Raw genomic sequence first — 16,282 nt, 5'->3', positions numbered from 1 at the left:
GCTTTAATACTAATAATCTTTGTTGTCATTGCAACATACATGCCAATGAAATGTATCCTTTGCATTTAACCTATTCCTAAGCAGTGGGCTGCCACTGTACAACACCCAGGGAGCATTCTGGGGCTAGGGGTGTTGCTCAGGGAGCCAGAGTAGCATTCAAACCCAGAACCTCAAAGACACCAGCTCAATGCTAACCACTAGGCCACCACTGCCCCATCAATGGTAAATGGCCTGTACTGTCTAGCGCTTTACACTCCATTTCAGTCATTCACTCTCACAAGCTCACGGTAACAGAAGCGAGGCTACCAACTGGCAACCTAATAATTACAGAGCAAACTCATAACTCCTGCGCCACTGTCACTTTAGTGAAATGTTTGGTCAATATCTGCTTAGCGATTGCTATTTGCAAAAGTTATTTTTTTCTTTCTGAGGAACATGTTTCATCAGAATACATCTTAATTTACTGAATTGCCTGTAGTTACAATTCTGGAAGTTTCCATTGACTCCTCTGTCATATTTATGCTGATTCTTTGAATAAAAATTTGTTATCCGTTGCTTCTCCAAACCTTGTCTGTATTGTCTCTCTACATTCCAGCATCCCGTTAACAGATGCGTTGTGGGCAGTTCACACTCTCCAGCTCTCATCATGCTAAGGTGACACTACTAAAGCAAGAAGCAAGGAACTTTAACCACAAAGAACTACTGGGCAATACATCAAATTTTTTATTCATTCATCAGCATACAAGATAGATGAACATGAGGAAAACAGACCACACCCACATCATTTACATGATTGTTCCACCCACGCCCGCTGACGGGGTGGGGGGGTGGGGGGTCAACGGGTCAGTTGTCCCAGGCATGGACAGGTGGGGGGGTGGGGGGGGGGGTCAACGGGTCAGTTGTCCCAGGCATGGACAGGCGGGGGGGCAAAACTGACACTCAGTGACACTCAGTCATTTTTCAGAAAATATTTGTGTAAAAATTATTTAATGTTAGAATAACTAAATATATTTCTGCATTAGGTATATGTAATATGTTTTCTTTAAAAAAGGGCCAACACATGTTCTCATGTGTTTAATACTTCTGCACTTTTAACACGAGAGAGTGTGAGTTTTGGGCTTGTTTTTTTTTTATATTGGGCAGGTTTTATGCTGGGTTTGGGATGGAAACTAACAGTGAGATACAGCAACCTGTAGAGCTGTGTCTGGACTGAAAAGTCAAGCATTAGCATACATAAACATGAGCACTGGTGTCAGGCTGAACAGTGACTGAAGTAAAAATTCATACTAGCCGAGGTTCTGTAATTACAGCAGCTCGGAGAACAAGGATCAGAACAAAGCAGGTTACTTCTACCTGAAGTAACCCAAGTTTCTTCAGTTTGGCAGTATTACTGCTTAGTTCTGCTCCTGGTGCTGCTAGCTGTCTAGCTAACCCTCCTAGCGTAAATGTTTACTCCAGTGTTGACTTCAATGCTGACATTTCAAACAGAAATTAATAGCGCTGCCTCCAGCTCGCTCTCGCTTGCTTCTTTGTCACTTCTTGTAGTTGTTTGGTAATCAGACCGAATATTCATCCGGACACCAACGGTGACCACAGCCGAACAGCGGCTTCTCTCTGAAGGCTATTTGTATGACCCAGCGACCCGCCCCTCTCCAGCTGTAATTGGCTAGCATGTTGTCTTCAGTCATTGATTTGATTGGTTGAATTGTATGATTGACACATCAAAGATAGTACTAATAGAACGATGGCCACTCCGAGGTCAAAAAAGAAAAAAAAAGTATTGCTTCCGTCCATGCCCGGGTCTGTGCTCGGATATCTCAACCGCCGCGCTAGCTTGAGCGCGTTATCGATGACAGGTACTGGCTATTAATTTTAATTATATGAAGGATGTTTAAAATTTGGGCTCTAAAAAAATAATTTTGGTCTCAAAAAGGGGGTGCGCGCGCCATCCTCGCCCCCGCCTCTATCCGCCACTGCTAACCCTCATCTTTTGATCCAATGTTTTGTAAATTTAGTGCATGCAATTGCAGTCAATTCAGATTCTAATGGTGTGATCGCATTCTATTGAAATGAAATTTATGAATGAATAGGAATTAAATTGATTTAGAGTGGTTATGAATTGAACTGCTCTTAAGTACCTAAGATTATGTACCTTGCCTACAGCTTATATTCACACCCTGATGTTGGTGAGCTATGTTTGTAGCCACAGCTGCCCTGGGGGAGACTGACAGAAGTGAAGCTGCCATATAACAGCAACACCAGACCCTCTGGTCACCGCCAGCAGGCAATGCGGGTGAAGAGTCTTTCCCGAGGACATAAAGGGGGGATCTAACCAGCAACCCTTCCCAACAGGACAAGACTCCCAACTCTTGTGCCACTACTGCCCTGCTTCAACTAAATCTCTGTCCATGATCCGAAACCAGCCAGGATATTTTTGGTCCCTGAACTTTGACCATGTGCATGTTAAGAATCCTGGGCTTGTTTCACCTTTTGTGGCCTTGAATAGGAGAGAGGCTCAGCGGCTCCTCCTGTCGTCTTTGAGTCGGGGCTTTCTGCAGTGGTGGCACCGACTTTACAACTGGATCTGGTTGTGAAGGTGATTATTTTGTATTTCTACCAAGAAATGACTAACCTGACTCTCGCCAGATGGATGGAGTCCCGACGAGCGTGTGGAGACACATACATCTGGGATTGCTCTATTGGAGATGTATTTCAGAAGGAGGGGCCTTATCAAAAATCCTTGTATGATTGGATAAACCACTTGTCCGTCATCTTTCCTGATGTGCTACAAGCTCTTGACAAACCCAGTCGGGAGAAGGACGAAAACATCATTTACACTAACAAAAGCCTTCAAAGCTGTTCTCTGGTGTTCTTTTGAATAATTACTATTAGGTAGACTGGACAACACTGATGAAATAGCATCATTAATGTTAGTGCTTGCTTCCTAGCTGCAAGCCACCATTGTTGTCTGAATCAAATCAGTCACTTCTCTGATACGTCACATCTACAAAAATCCCACCCGGCAATCCTGATTGGCTTGTCCATTTTATGTGGTATTGAAATCCCTCCCAATGGCAGCAATTACAGATGAATGTGTTGACGACGTGTGGAGCTATCTCCATCTGGCGCGAGTCAGTTTAAGAAATGACAACATTACATGAGATTGTGTGAATGGAAACATTACAATTTGTAATGTTCACCTCTTACCCATCTCCTCCAAAACATGTGAGCAGCTGCACTCAGGCAGGAGACAGCCTCACTCTCCTCTTTTGTTTGTCTAGGTCAGGGATTCCCAAAGTGTGGTGCACACACCCCTGGTCATTTGAGTATGATTAAACATGAAGCCTTTAGTATGGCTATGAAAAAGCTTATTGCGCTTGTTTTTTTTTAATGTATGGTGGATTGGGGGTCTGGTGGGGACCCAGAAGGGGGTGTGCAGCTAAAAAAGTTTGAGAACCGTTGGTCTAGGTCAATGCTTGAGGATTTTCTGAGTGGTATTATAAATGTTTGGATTATGAGTTGTTTGGTTACGACTTTAGGTGTCTTGCTGCAGCCAATATAGCAATGTGCAAGGGAGTGGTGGGCTCAGATTCGGAGAAGAGGGCAGGCTGCGGCCTAGCCAGGGACTTTCTCACGAGCTGCAGCTGTGACCAATTAACAATGTAACTTTCTGCAGCACTGTTTTCTCCTCTCTCAATGTCTATTACCATAGCAACACAAAGGAGCGAACATGTCGTTCTAAAAGTTTGTTAAAAAGATATGATTATGTTAAAAAGATTGATTTATACTGTGCAAAATGCAAAAAGATTTTCATATGCAGAAGGGGTCCTACAATGAAAAACACATTTGGAGCAGTTTTGGATAAATTGTGCCAAAATCATAGGCCCGACTGGCACACTGCCTACTAAAACCTTTGTGAAACAAATACGCTTCAGCTGATTCAGTCCAGATTTGCTGTAGCTATATCAAGATGTGAATATACAAAGTCGGAGGCTTCTCTCATATTTTCTTAAGGGTTTTCATGTAGTTTTGCAGTGTTTATTTTGAAAAATATTGAGGTGATTTTTCCTTGGTTTCTTCACCTATAAATCAGACGTAGTGACATTCGCAATAGTGGTTTCAACTTGAAAAATATTCTTTAATGCATTAGTGTCACACAAATACTAATATTACATTTACATTTCTATACCATTTCTATACCTTTGGACTACCTTCTGTAGTTGATTTATATCAGATATGTAATTTCAGGTGGAAATTGCTCCCAAACACTCTGGGCTTAACGGGACAGTAGTTGCAACACTGATGCTCTTTACGAGAAGGGTAAGAGCAAGCTCTACACATTAACGTTGCTGAGGTCTTTTGGAGGGCAAGGGGTGCTCCTAAATACCTTCTTTAACTCTGTGATGGCATCAGCCACCCTCTATGGTGTGGTCTGTTGGATTACCATCTTTTCTAATCTTTTCTGAGAAGAAGCAGCTGGATAAACTCATTTGGAGGGCCAGCTCTGTCCTGGGATGCCCCCTGGACCCAGTGCAGGAGGTTAGAGACAAAGGACTGGAAGAAAAATATCACTGATGGACAATGTCTCCCACCCAAGGCACGGAGCTGTTGCACAGCTGGAGGGTGTCATATTTTGGGTTTTATTTAATTTTAGTTTTGGATTTTTCTTCATTGAATTTGTCACTCATCTGTCACAAGCCAGTAATCAGCCAGTTCAGTTCACCTCTCAGTTACTAGCCACTATCCAATGAGTTCAATCCACCTCTCAACCACCATCCAATAAGTTTGACTGTGTCCAGTCACTAACCAATCAGGTCATTCCACTCCCAGTCACCACCACAGACATGTATACATAGACGGCGCGTCGTCGGGTGAGAGGTGTGCCAACAGAGCAGCATCCCAGGATGCCCAGCTTTTACTCCGGTGCGCAAATAAAAGGACACTACAAACCAGATCTCAGGGAATTACTGTTGTCATCACATACTCTTAAAAAGTGGCAGATGGTCACTGATGAGTATCTGTTTTTTGTACGGTTTAAAGTGTCATTTGTAAATGTACATGAAGTAGGAAGCTATCCTGTTGGAGCCAATTTATGATAAAAGGTATTGCGATGAATAGTCTATGAAAATATATATTTATCAAATATACATATATATTTATCAAATGCGTGTATATATCTCATCCAGTTTGAACTCAGTTGAAATTGTTTTGGTTCTGAATAAATCTGTGTACTCTAACTGAAAGGTCACGAGCATTGTGAACATATGATTAAAATGAGATCTGAGCTGCCTCCTATTCATTCTGACAGCAGTTGTCTGATCTGTGGTCTGACCCAAGATGGCCGCCCTATAGGCACGTTGGCCTAGCGGTCGGCAGCGTCCAATGGGGCGTCTACGTATATAATGTCTATGGTCACTACCCTTCCTTAGATCAGTTCCGCCTGTTTCCAATAATTAGTTTTCAACTCCGGTCACCTGTTTACGCCTCTAGTTATACCTGCCTCAGTCCACTCTTCAGTGCCAGGTTATTTCGAGCCATTCGCTGAGTCTAATCCAGCATTTCCTGTTTGCCTGCCTACCTGTGATTCTGAAATGTTGCATTTTTATTATTGTTGTATTATCAATAATTGTGCAATGTGTAATTTTTGTTTTACCTGTTTTAATAAAATTAATTCCGTCTTGCTTTAGAACTTTACATTAGCTTGTTATTCATTAGCTACTGATCTGGTGTGTATCTGTTTTTTCCGCTGTCACGACTGAATTTCCCCATTGTGGGACAATAAAGATATTTTTTCTATCTTCTCTTATAGTTTCTCTCAACATAGAAATACTCGTCTATTGCATTTACATTATTGTTTCACTGACTTGAAGACACCTCTACAGATAACAGTGGAGCTGATTTCTTCTTGTGCAAAGATAACAGAACTGTATGCTTCAACATTATAGCAGTACTGTGTAACTTTTCGCCACTAGGGTTGCAGGACCTGTGACTTCCAGCTTTAGCGACCCTGAAATGGGTGCACTGGGTGTGTCCCACTGAGCTATATAATACACTGGAGTGCTGATTTTGCCGAAAAACTGAAGTCACTGGCCGCCATCTTGCTACTCCCTACTCTCACAGAATCCCATAGGATTTGCTTGCAACAACAAGCAGTTTTCTGGCTGAGTGAAAATATTTCACAGGTAATTCTACAGTCAGTGGATGTACTAACACTATCAACTACTGGGAAATTAGGTGCTGAAATATTTTACATGTTATTCATATTAAATATATATATATATATATATATATGTATATATAAGTATGTGTATATGTATATATGTATATATATGTATACACATATGTAAATATATGTTTTTGTATATTGTTATTTATATATTTATAAATGTTAAACATATATATTTAAATGAATAAAATGCAAAATATTTCAGCACATGACTTTCTCAATACTTGATATTTTTTAGAACATAACATAAAAGTATATGGCATTTGACATTTTAAAAGTCTTAAGCCCCCCCTGAACATGAGAAAATCCTCGTTATTCGATGCTGTAGCGCACATATTCCCTAGTTACTGGGGGAAATAGGGAGTACCAATATGGCGGCTGGTGGCTTCAAAGCGACTCGTTCAAACAGACGGTGATTAGCACTCCAGTGTATTATATAGCTCAGTGGTGTGTCCCAATTCAGGGGCTACATAATTTGAAAGATCCAGTTTACATGGGACTGATCCAAAAAAAAGAAGACACACGAGCAGATTTTACTGGTTAACATTACTATCTTCTCGCCTAAGATTTTTTTAAAAGTTGCCTTTATAGACCCGCAGCTCCACTATTGTTGTTTCCAATTAAAAAGGTATTCTTTAACACCACAATGAATTGAGAAGCATGTGTCTGCAGACCCAGAGACCGCAGTTTCAGACATAGAAGTTCCGACCCACAGTTCACTTCCATGGCAGCACTATCTATTTCCTTACTAGTCAACATGGATGTTAATCGGAAAGTGAGTATTAAACATGAATCAAATTGTTTATTTAATACCATCAAAGTATTGTCTTTATTTTGACATTTCAATAGCAGTGATGAGTTTACAAGTTTTTAACACTATTTACAGCAAATCCCAAAAAGACACGTTTTTCAATTGAGAATAATCTTAGCTTAACTAAGGTAAGTTTAGCTTAACTTAGAAAAACTAATGGTCTGATTTATGCATTTAATTTAATAAAATGCACAAATCCTTTGATCCTCCAGTTTCCATGAAAATATGAAGTTTAAATTTTAAATTATATTGTGTTCAAAGCTGTTTGTCCTGTCTGTCTCTATGTTGCCCTGTGATAGACTGGTAACCTGTCCAGGGTGAACCCCGCCTCTCACCCATTGACAGCTGGAGAGAAACACCAGCACTCCTCGCGAACCCAGCAGGGCTAAGTTAACACAGTCAGAGAAGTCGGGATTCCAAAATAAAAACAATAAAACAAAACATTAAGATTCCAATATGGCAACGGACAGGAAAGCTGTAGTTATGTTAATAGTACCTCTTATGGAAAAACTAATCCATGCATTTATTTTTAGTATAATTGATTACTGCAACGGTGTTTTCACAGGTCTGTCTAAAAAGTGGATCAGACAGCTGCAGCTGATCCAGAACGCTGTTGCCTGTGTTCTCACTAAGACTAAGAAAGTAGAACTCATCACCCCAGTTCTAAAGTCCTTACACTGGCTCCCCTTGTATCTCAGAGAATAGACTTTATTTTAATAAAGAATTAATTACTTATTTTAAATGATCCCCAATAAACCATCATCTGACTGGTTCAAATCTTTAGACTCTTCTATCTCTAAATTTATTTGGAAAAATACCCCCCCCCCCCCCGTATCAGCTTAAAGACACTACAGAAAACTAAAGGTAGAGGGGGACTAGATCTGCCTAATTTCCATAGCAAATAGGCTACAATACATCCCTAAATGGATAAAACATAATCCTTTAGACAAGCCCTGGATAGACATAGAACAGAAAATATCCAATAATATCAGGATTTTAGATTTGCCATTTATTAGCTCAAATATAAAACGGCATACATGCTTTAAAAATATTCGACTATGACAGCATGGTGGGAGTTTTTTAAAATGACGAAGTCATCACTTATCCCGTGCAGTCCTACACCCATCTGGAATAACCCTGACATCCAATAAAATAATAATATGATAAACTTTACATACTGGAAGAATAAAGGTATTTAATACCTGGAACATTTACTTGACGGACTTCTTTCTATTACACTATTGAGCAATTTCCTTCTGGATAAATTTCACATACACAAGTGCACTCTCACAAACACCAACAGGTGCTGGGTTCCAGGTTCTAAGTGTTCACTTCTATACAGAAAGCCCGTAATTTATTTATTTATTCACTTTCTTTTCTCAGGTATCACTTTACACATGTCAGCTTAAATAATAATACATATGATTTAGCAACGGTATCGAGGTGTTACTCTATTGTATCTGTTACACTATGTCCGTTGTTTGTGCTGTTTTATTTTCCTATATTTTAATCATGTAAAGCACTTTGCATTGTCTCTGTACTGAATTGTGCTATATAAATAAATTTGCCTTGCCTTATAAACATCCTTTAAAGCTTTACTTTCCACATGCAAAAACTTTTAATTTGTTCGGTTCAGAGTTGCAAACACTACATGTAACATTGATTTTAGTCGCACTGTTACAACTGTGTCTTGTAAAACAACCATGTTTTATCACAGCTTACTGTTGTAGATTCGAGGAGGTGCCATGTTGGATTGGATGATCGGCCTTAAAAAATTTCTCAAAGCTTCCGAGGAGAAAGTCCGACATTAGTGCTGGATTTTTCCGATTAGAAGCCTGGATTTCAGAGTTGTGAGAATCCACTTTCACATGCAGCACTGCTCAAGGAACAAGATAAGGACCTTCTAAATGTTGGCGTAACTGTCAGGCTTGCTTGTCTTCACTACATTCACCAGATCCTGCACAGAAGATGCTGCCAAATGTTTTCCAGCTTACTATCCACTATCTTAAAAGTGGAGTCTCTGTCAAAAGACATGTTGGCCTCGTATTTCTCAAGGATGTTACTGAGGGTTGTGTTGCCAAAACTGTGGAGATCTTTAATTTCAAGAGGCTAAGTTGTGGCATCAAAAATCAAAAACTGATCATATGATTTAAGGGATTCATAACTCCATTCAAACTCATGAATTAGAGCCTCTCAGTACATCAGTTTTGTCCTTGCCAGCATCAGCATGTGACCCAGTAGCTTTCCTGTACTTGCCCTCACTCTGTAAAGATCAGTAAAGTCAGCTGTCCAACAGCAATCATGAGTTCACCTTTGCGTTCATCAATTGTTAGGTTCTCTTGCTGACACCTGAGGAAGGTGAGCTGTAAAATGTTTCCATTATCAAGAATGTTGGCTAGGACAAAATGAAAACACTCTGTGTAGATGTGTTTCAGGTTTGGGTCATCACTTGTTGCCACTTGAATCTGAATGGCTGGTAACATTCTCTATATTTTTTATAGTCTCCTGTCTTCATGCAGACCATCTGATATTGTGAAACTTTCCTAATTTGACAAAGGCTATGTCTTTCTCTTCACACAACATCTTTAGTTGTGTAATACATTTTGCACTCACTTCATTTAAGTAAAATTGTAGCAAGCTGATAGTGCATTGATTAAAGGACTCACAGTATGGGACTGTGTGATCAGCTGATTTGGCTCAGTTCTCCAGGGTGTGGGGGTGCACAAAATATGCACCAGGGAATCCTTGATGTCCACCATATGTGCACCACAACGACAGAATAACACCCATAATTCCACAAATGTAAGAATTTTAGGAAATTTCAACTGATACACTACAACGAAGCTAATGTGGTGCAATGATCCGGCTTGTCTGTGTCCTGTCCTCCTCTCCATGCAGTCATTAATGAATATTCACCATAGCAATGTGTCTTCATCTTCTTCACCTGTTTTAAGGTCTTTATAAGCTTTCGTCAGACAAGACAATGCCAGATTATTGAAAGCCTAACTAGTAGATTTCCAGCATTCATCATGCCTTCTTACCATGTACTTGACCATGACTTCCTTTCACAGATCTTCATGCCTTGCCAAGCCCCGGTTATAATAGGATCAGACCTCTCTGGTCTGATCCTATTACAGATTTATTCCATGTTGTCAGTCTTATTTTAACACTAGACGCCATTTCAATGTTATTTCTCTTACAGATTTTGTCGTGCCAGAAGAAATAGAGTCCCTTGATGCTTCTTATATAGTGTGTTGTCCAGATTTGGTTTGGGCAGAGCTTTTGTGGACTGGGTCAAGTTACTTTACTCTTCTCCAAGGGTCTCAGTTTGAACAAATAACACCCTATCTTCTCCCTTTTTCTCTGTGTAGTGGTACAAGACAGGGGTGTCCACTCCCCCTTTGCTATTAATTTTTAGCTATTTGGTTATGTTCAGAGGTTAATTTCAAAGGGATCACACGTCTAGACACTGTTCATAAGGTTTATTTATATGCGGATGATATCCACATCTCTTTTGAATCTGCATTGTATCAACGTCCCCCCGCTGATTGAAAGAACCAAAAGGGAATTTGTCTGTTGGTCAGTACTGCCTCTTTCACTTATAGGTCAAATATTCACTGCCTGGTTGGGTGCAATTGGAAGAAAGTCTGTGTCTGTTTTCCTTAAATTCAGTTTCGTGCTCACAACTTCTACTTCCACGGTTGACTGATTGCCCAGTGGTCATTGCTTCTCTGAAAATTTGGAGTCAGTTAAGAAAGCAACTTGGACTTTTTGGCCCTTTTGCTTTGACTTCTGTTTATAGAAATTGTACTCTTGAGCAATCCAGAACTGATCCAGTATTCTGGGCCTGGCATGATAATGGTATAAGGTTGGTTAATGACTTAAATATAGACGGCATATTTTCCTCGTTTGAGCAGCTTTCTACTAAATCTTATCTCCCAAACCATCATCTCTTTTGTATTTTCAGGTTAGAGATTTTGTTAAAAAATTATCTCCTGATTTTCCGAATCGTCCTCCAGAGAAACTTTGTCAGATACACTGAATTTCCACACACCTGTAGCTACAGGATGTGTCTCAGGGTTGTATAGTTCTATTTGGTTAGCATTCTCAACTGCTGTTCCTGCAAATAAGTGTTTGGGAGGAAAGCCTTAATGTTAAATTTACTGAACAACAATGGAATTATGCTTTATCTCTCATGCATGCTTCATTCATTTGTGCCCAACACAAACTTCGATGGTATTTTTAGGGCTCACTATACTAATGTTAGACTGGCTAAAGTGTTCGGTTAGTGGCACCTGTAAAAAAAGTAATCTATCACTGGCAAATCATGCAGAATTTTGGTGTCCCCCCATGCTGGATCTGCCGAAGGCATTTAAACGAGAATTGGTATTTACCACTTTGCTTGTGTGCAGGCTGATTCTGCTGAACTGGAAGCTCCCCCATCCCCTGTCACATGTCTGTTGGGTTCAAGAGGTAGTACATAATCTCAAACTGGAAAAATTACGGTTCTCATTTTGTACCTCAATAAGGTTATTTCATGAGACTTGGGATTCCTTCTAGCAGCAAATTGATTATTTGAACATTCGGTATGACCTGGAGGGTGACTAGAGTATACTAACCTTTTCTCTTTTTCATTTTGACCATTAGGTACAATGGCTTGTAACTGATTGTGTGTGTATGTATGCCTGTGTGTGCTTATTTGGCCTGTGGGTGGGGGAGGAGGTTGTGGGGGTGGTTAACATACAGCAAACTTTGTTAAATGTGTTAAACTAAATAATGTGCTGTATGTCGACTTTTGATCAGAAAAAAGTTCAATAAAAAAGTTTGAAAAAAAGTGCCATGATCCTTGAGTGTTTGGTTTTTGTTCCTGATCACTTCTGAGCTCTTTCTTTTTTTTTTAAATATTTCAGTTAATTTCTCTGTGTTCATTGGCTAGAATAACGATGCCACAGTTTCCATCCTTTAGGTTCAGTTTCTTGTTTTCTCAGTATCTTAGCTCATCCTCCACAGCAGTGTTAGTATATTGTTTCGTAGTTGCCTTTGTGTTTAGTTGAGCTTCCTCTGTGTTAATTACCTTGTTTTGCTCTCAGCTGTTTCGAATTCCCTTGATCAGCTCATCTTGCACCCACTGTCATTCTAGTATATAAGATCATATGTTTCTAGGTTTTGCACAGTAGCCCCAGTTGGTAGCACTGTTGCCTTGCAGCCAGAATCTCGTATTGAATTTCCATGACGTTTGTAACCTCTCCCATTTACATTCCCTCCAGGTAATCCAGCTTCCTCCCTGAGTCCCTCTGAAAGTCTGTATGTATGCATGGTTGTCTTTCCTGCTTCTGTTGATGTAGCCATGATGTACACCACCTTTGTCCAATGACTGCTGGACATTGGCACCAGCACCTAGTGTTTCCACGCATTTTAGTTCAGCTCCTTTCACCCTCTTAATCTTCCTACATTTCTTCAGCCTCAGATGTTCCACATAATCCCGATTTACTCACCTGTATAAATCGGCATCCTCCACTCCTCCCTCAGTATAAGATCACTTGGTCACATTGTTCATTAGTGGATTCTGTCGTTTCTCCATTTCTCTGTCTCTTTTCCTTCTTTACTTGTTGCTTGCTGTAAGTTTGCTTTTGTTATTATTAAATTCCTTTGTTCACCAAGTTCCTCTTGAGTTCCCGTCTGTACTTTGGTCATGTTACAAGCTCACAGCTCTGCTGTGGCAATGCCAACTACTACTGAGTTTCTTGGGAATGCTCCACGGACTCAGGATCAAGCAGGCTTACATTTAGGATTTATTTTGTGGGAGAAGATGCCAACACATGTAAACACAGACAACAAAAATCTCCTGGTGTTATTTAGCATTAGCCAACAATAAGAATTTAGCTAGCCCTGTAGCTAAGCACTCTGATAGACATATTGACAAGGTTAGAGACATTTCCTCTGCCAACAAGGACTACAGCAGACTGTGTAGTCTGCTGATGACCATAACTACAACAGAAGACACAAAGATCATGCCAAGATTGGCTTTAAGCTACACACTAAAGAGAGTATCTAAAGTAATGTTTTGACAATAGAATATTAACATTACAGCCATATTGTTACAGGAAAACTACTCAGCATTTGTATAAAGATAAGGAATGAGGAAAGGGGAAAAGTCATAATCTTCAGTTTGCTAATGGGCTACTTTGGGTTTTTCCCCTATTTCTTGCAGGTCCTCTCGCAAGAACAGCAGAGTCAGGAAGGTCGAATGATGAAGTGGGTAGAGGTATTGGATTAGTTAGCCCCTGGACTCCAGAGATCTAGAAAAAGAGAGATACAGAAGTTAGAATGAAAATCAGTTAAACTTTCCTACACAGAGTATGGAGAACTATACCAGATCAGCTTGGAATAAACATTCATCTGCTAAAAAATGATCTGCATCTATCAATTAGATTACAAGGTAAGGTTAATGCGGTGAACATACCTTCGGAGTCAAAACCATGAGTGCTTAACAACTGTTATGCTTTGTTTGGTACAGTGCATTCTGGCCAAATATCTGTTTTGGTCCCATCTGTCCAAAGGCTTCAGATGCCGTGGGCCTGGTTGTTTTTACAGAGAATAAGCTTTCTCCAAATAAATCTGCCTTTCCTACACTTCTACTGTGATTTGACATATGTTGTATGAAACAACTCTCGCTACAATTGAGCACATATGAAACATGTAACATGCAGACTAACAAGGAGTCTCACGAGTAGCTGTTGTGCTGCTGTCGTCTCCGGGCGCTCCTCATCTTCTCGAAGCGAGCCTCCATTTCCTCCAGGACCTTGGGAGTGTAGCGGACCACCAGCTTAACTGACCCCTGGGCGGCTTTCAGAAGCTCCACAGCCTTTTCATGTTGCTCTGCCTCCACGCTCTGCAGAGACACCCCAGCAATGTTACCCCCCATGACTGACAGCAATGGGCTTCTCCAACCAGTGATGGCTCATTTATCATGTTTATTTCAGCTTGGACATGATGGTCCAGTCACAGAGATCTCACCACTCCGTTGACAGATAGCAGCTGATCTCCTCGCTTTAGCCCTCCTTGGCGATCAGCCACCCCTCCAGGGATAACTCTGGAGATGTAGATGGGGGAGTTCTGCTCTTTCCCGCCCATGATGTTGAAACCCAGCCCCTCTTCTGTTTTAGGCAACTCCACCACTCTCGGATGGGCGTGGCCCTCACTGGCTGCAAAGGCGGCCACTGTGGCCTGAGGTGGCAGGAAGTGAGAACACCGGTCAGAGATCACCAGAAGAAGCAGTCTGACTACATTTGCTTCTGAGCCCAAAATCAGGCCGTGCTGATTTTGTTTACTATACCTTGGCTGTTGCTTGTGCTCGGACCTCTGGGCCTCCAACAATATCCAGAGTGTCATAAAGTTGCTCGTATACCTGAAAGACAACAGAAGAGAAGAAAAGCCTATAGTGTAGATGTGAAGGACACGTGCAGTGTTAAAGCACCTTGCAGGAGACTTCTTTAATCCTTTTCATTAAAGTCCCACAACAGCTGTAAACTTCAGTGTATTTTATTGGGATTTTTATGGGACCAACACAAAGTAGCGCAGAATTAATAAGTGGAAGGAAAATGGTTCATTGTTTTCCTATTTTATGCAATTTAATTATAAGTTATTCTGTTTGTTTCCATAGCTCTGATTCACAAGTGGTCAGTACTCTACAGAACAAATAGATCCAGTTTATATATAGAAATGTGTACTCCATTCAATCCAACCATAAAGATGGATTCAAAGTCTATTACATATACTACAATATGATCCAAGTTACTAAAGACTGCAGTCAAGGTTGGTTGAAAAAAAGGTTTTCTATCTAAGAAAACACAGCAGCTGTTTTGCAGAGCTGGTATCTGTTTGGGCTCTTCCACTGTCCTCTCATGACAGTATAAAACATTTTACATACAAACTCCATGCAGAAAGACCCAGGGTTGGATTTGAACTCAGAACCTTCTTGCTGCAAGGCACCAGCACTACCCACTGCTCCACTGCGCAGCCCCGGAAACCTGTTTAATATGGGATTTAAATGACATGTGAGCTTTTCCATGTGTGCGAAAGAGTGAATATGACTGCATGCTTGTGATTATGTATTTTTTTCTTGTTCCAATTCTTCTAAAATGTTTGTTATTAAGATCATTTCTGTAAATCATATAAAAGGTTCTGCTTTATTCTTTGGACATCTATCTACTATTTATTTGTGGTTATTCAATGTTTTGCTATTATTCATTTATCCTCAGTGAAATTACATTACTAGAGCCACAACTTTAACCCTTCGGCCCGATAAACACAAATGCAAAGGAAGCTTCTATTTTTTATTATATTATCGTTTTCTTCTATTTAAAAAAATATCTAAAATTCTCTCAAAAATCCATTGAAGTTGTAGTTGAATTCAGACAAAATGAATACAACTGAATACAACGTTTTAAGGCAGGAATGTGAAACCAACAAAGCTGTAGCGCCCTTGATATCTGAGCCTGCTTTCAGACCCTCATCTTGCGTACCTCCCTGATGGCTGCACAGAATTTGCTCTGCAGGACTCTCTGTAGGGCCTGCAGTTTGGGAGGAGGCAACTCCCCGGTCCTCTGCAGCCGGTCCAGCAGCTCGATCACCCGGCACACATCTGAAACACATGTCTGGGTTACCGACAACACATAGGAGCTGGTTGTTAGTGAAGTTCACTCAATCATGGTTTCTCCTTTCTCACATGTATGATGAACACACCTTCAACGTACTGATTCAGGGTAAACCTACACCTTCTTATCAATAAATAATAATAAAAAACAATTAACAAACCCTCATTAATCACATTTAATGGAAAAATATGAGTGGCCGTATGGAACATTCTCCTGAGTTTGCTCCTAAACACACCACTGAAACGTTCTCACATACACTACTGATATGTGAATTTAAACTCAACCCTTTATTTAACCAACTTTTTACAAAAACTGCAAGAATGCGTGCTCGCTGAACTCTCTGAAGGGGGTGGAGCTTAGTGACAGAGCATTCCTCTGACAGAGTCTTATACACACTACTAAAGCTTTTTAGTAGTGTGTATAAGAGTGTTTTAATAGTGTGTGTGTGAGAATGTTTCGTAATATAAATGAGTGTTTCAGTGTTGTGTGTGAGTGCGTTTTAGTTGTGTGTATAAGAGCGTTTCAGTAGTAACTATAAGGGCTTGCAGTGTTTCAGTAGTGTGTGTGAGAGCAAAGTCAGAATCATTT

The 16,282-nt window shown here is 40.4% G+C and overlaps 1 protein-coding gene across 3 annotated transcripts in view; it reads right to left on the bottom strand.

Annotated features, from left to right (window-relative positions):
- Window positions 1–16,282, bottom strand: part of lin7b (lin-7 homolog B (C. elegans)) — a 61,876-nt gene that overhangs the window by 43,173 nt on the left and 2,421 nt on the right. Inside the window, exons 2-6 of one of the 3 annotated variants that reach the window (XM_021315679.2) lie at window positions 15,563–15,681; window positions 14,374–14,445; window positions 14,055–14,264; window positions 13,754–13,929; window positions 12,809–13,336 (exon numbers count right to left, since the gene is read on the bottom strand). In XM_021315679.2, the coding sequence (XP_021171354.2) occupies window positions 13,762–13,929; window positions 14,055–14,264; window positions 14,374–14,445; window positions 15,563–15,681 (569 nt within the window). In that variant the 3' untranslated portion in view covers window positions 12,809–13,336; window positions 13,754–13,761. Of the gene's footprint in view, window positions 1–12,808; window positions 13,337–13,753; window positions 13,930–14,054; window positions 14,265–14,373; window positions 14,446–15,562; window positions 15,682–16,282 lie in introns of those variants that run through there. The other 2 variants (XM_012860968.3, XM_036148552.1) reach the window with 2 other exon arrangements.

The sequence above is a fragment of the Fundulus heteroclitus genome, chromosome 16 (assembly GCF_011125445.2).
Source record: "Fundulus heteroclitus isolate FHET01 chromosome 16, MU-UCD_Fhet_4.1, whole genome shotgun sequence".
Classification (NCBI taxonomy): domain Eukaryota; kingdom Metazoa; phylum Chordata; class Actinopteri; order Cyprinodontiformes; family Fundulidae; genus Fundulus; species Fundulus heteroclitus.
The sequence above is the reverse complement of the archived record's forward strand: the minus strand, read 5'-3'. Positions and strand labels throughout refer to the sequence as shown.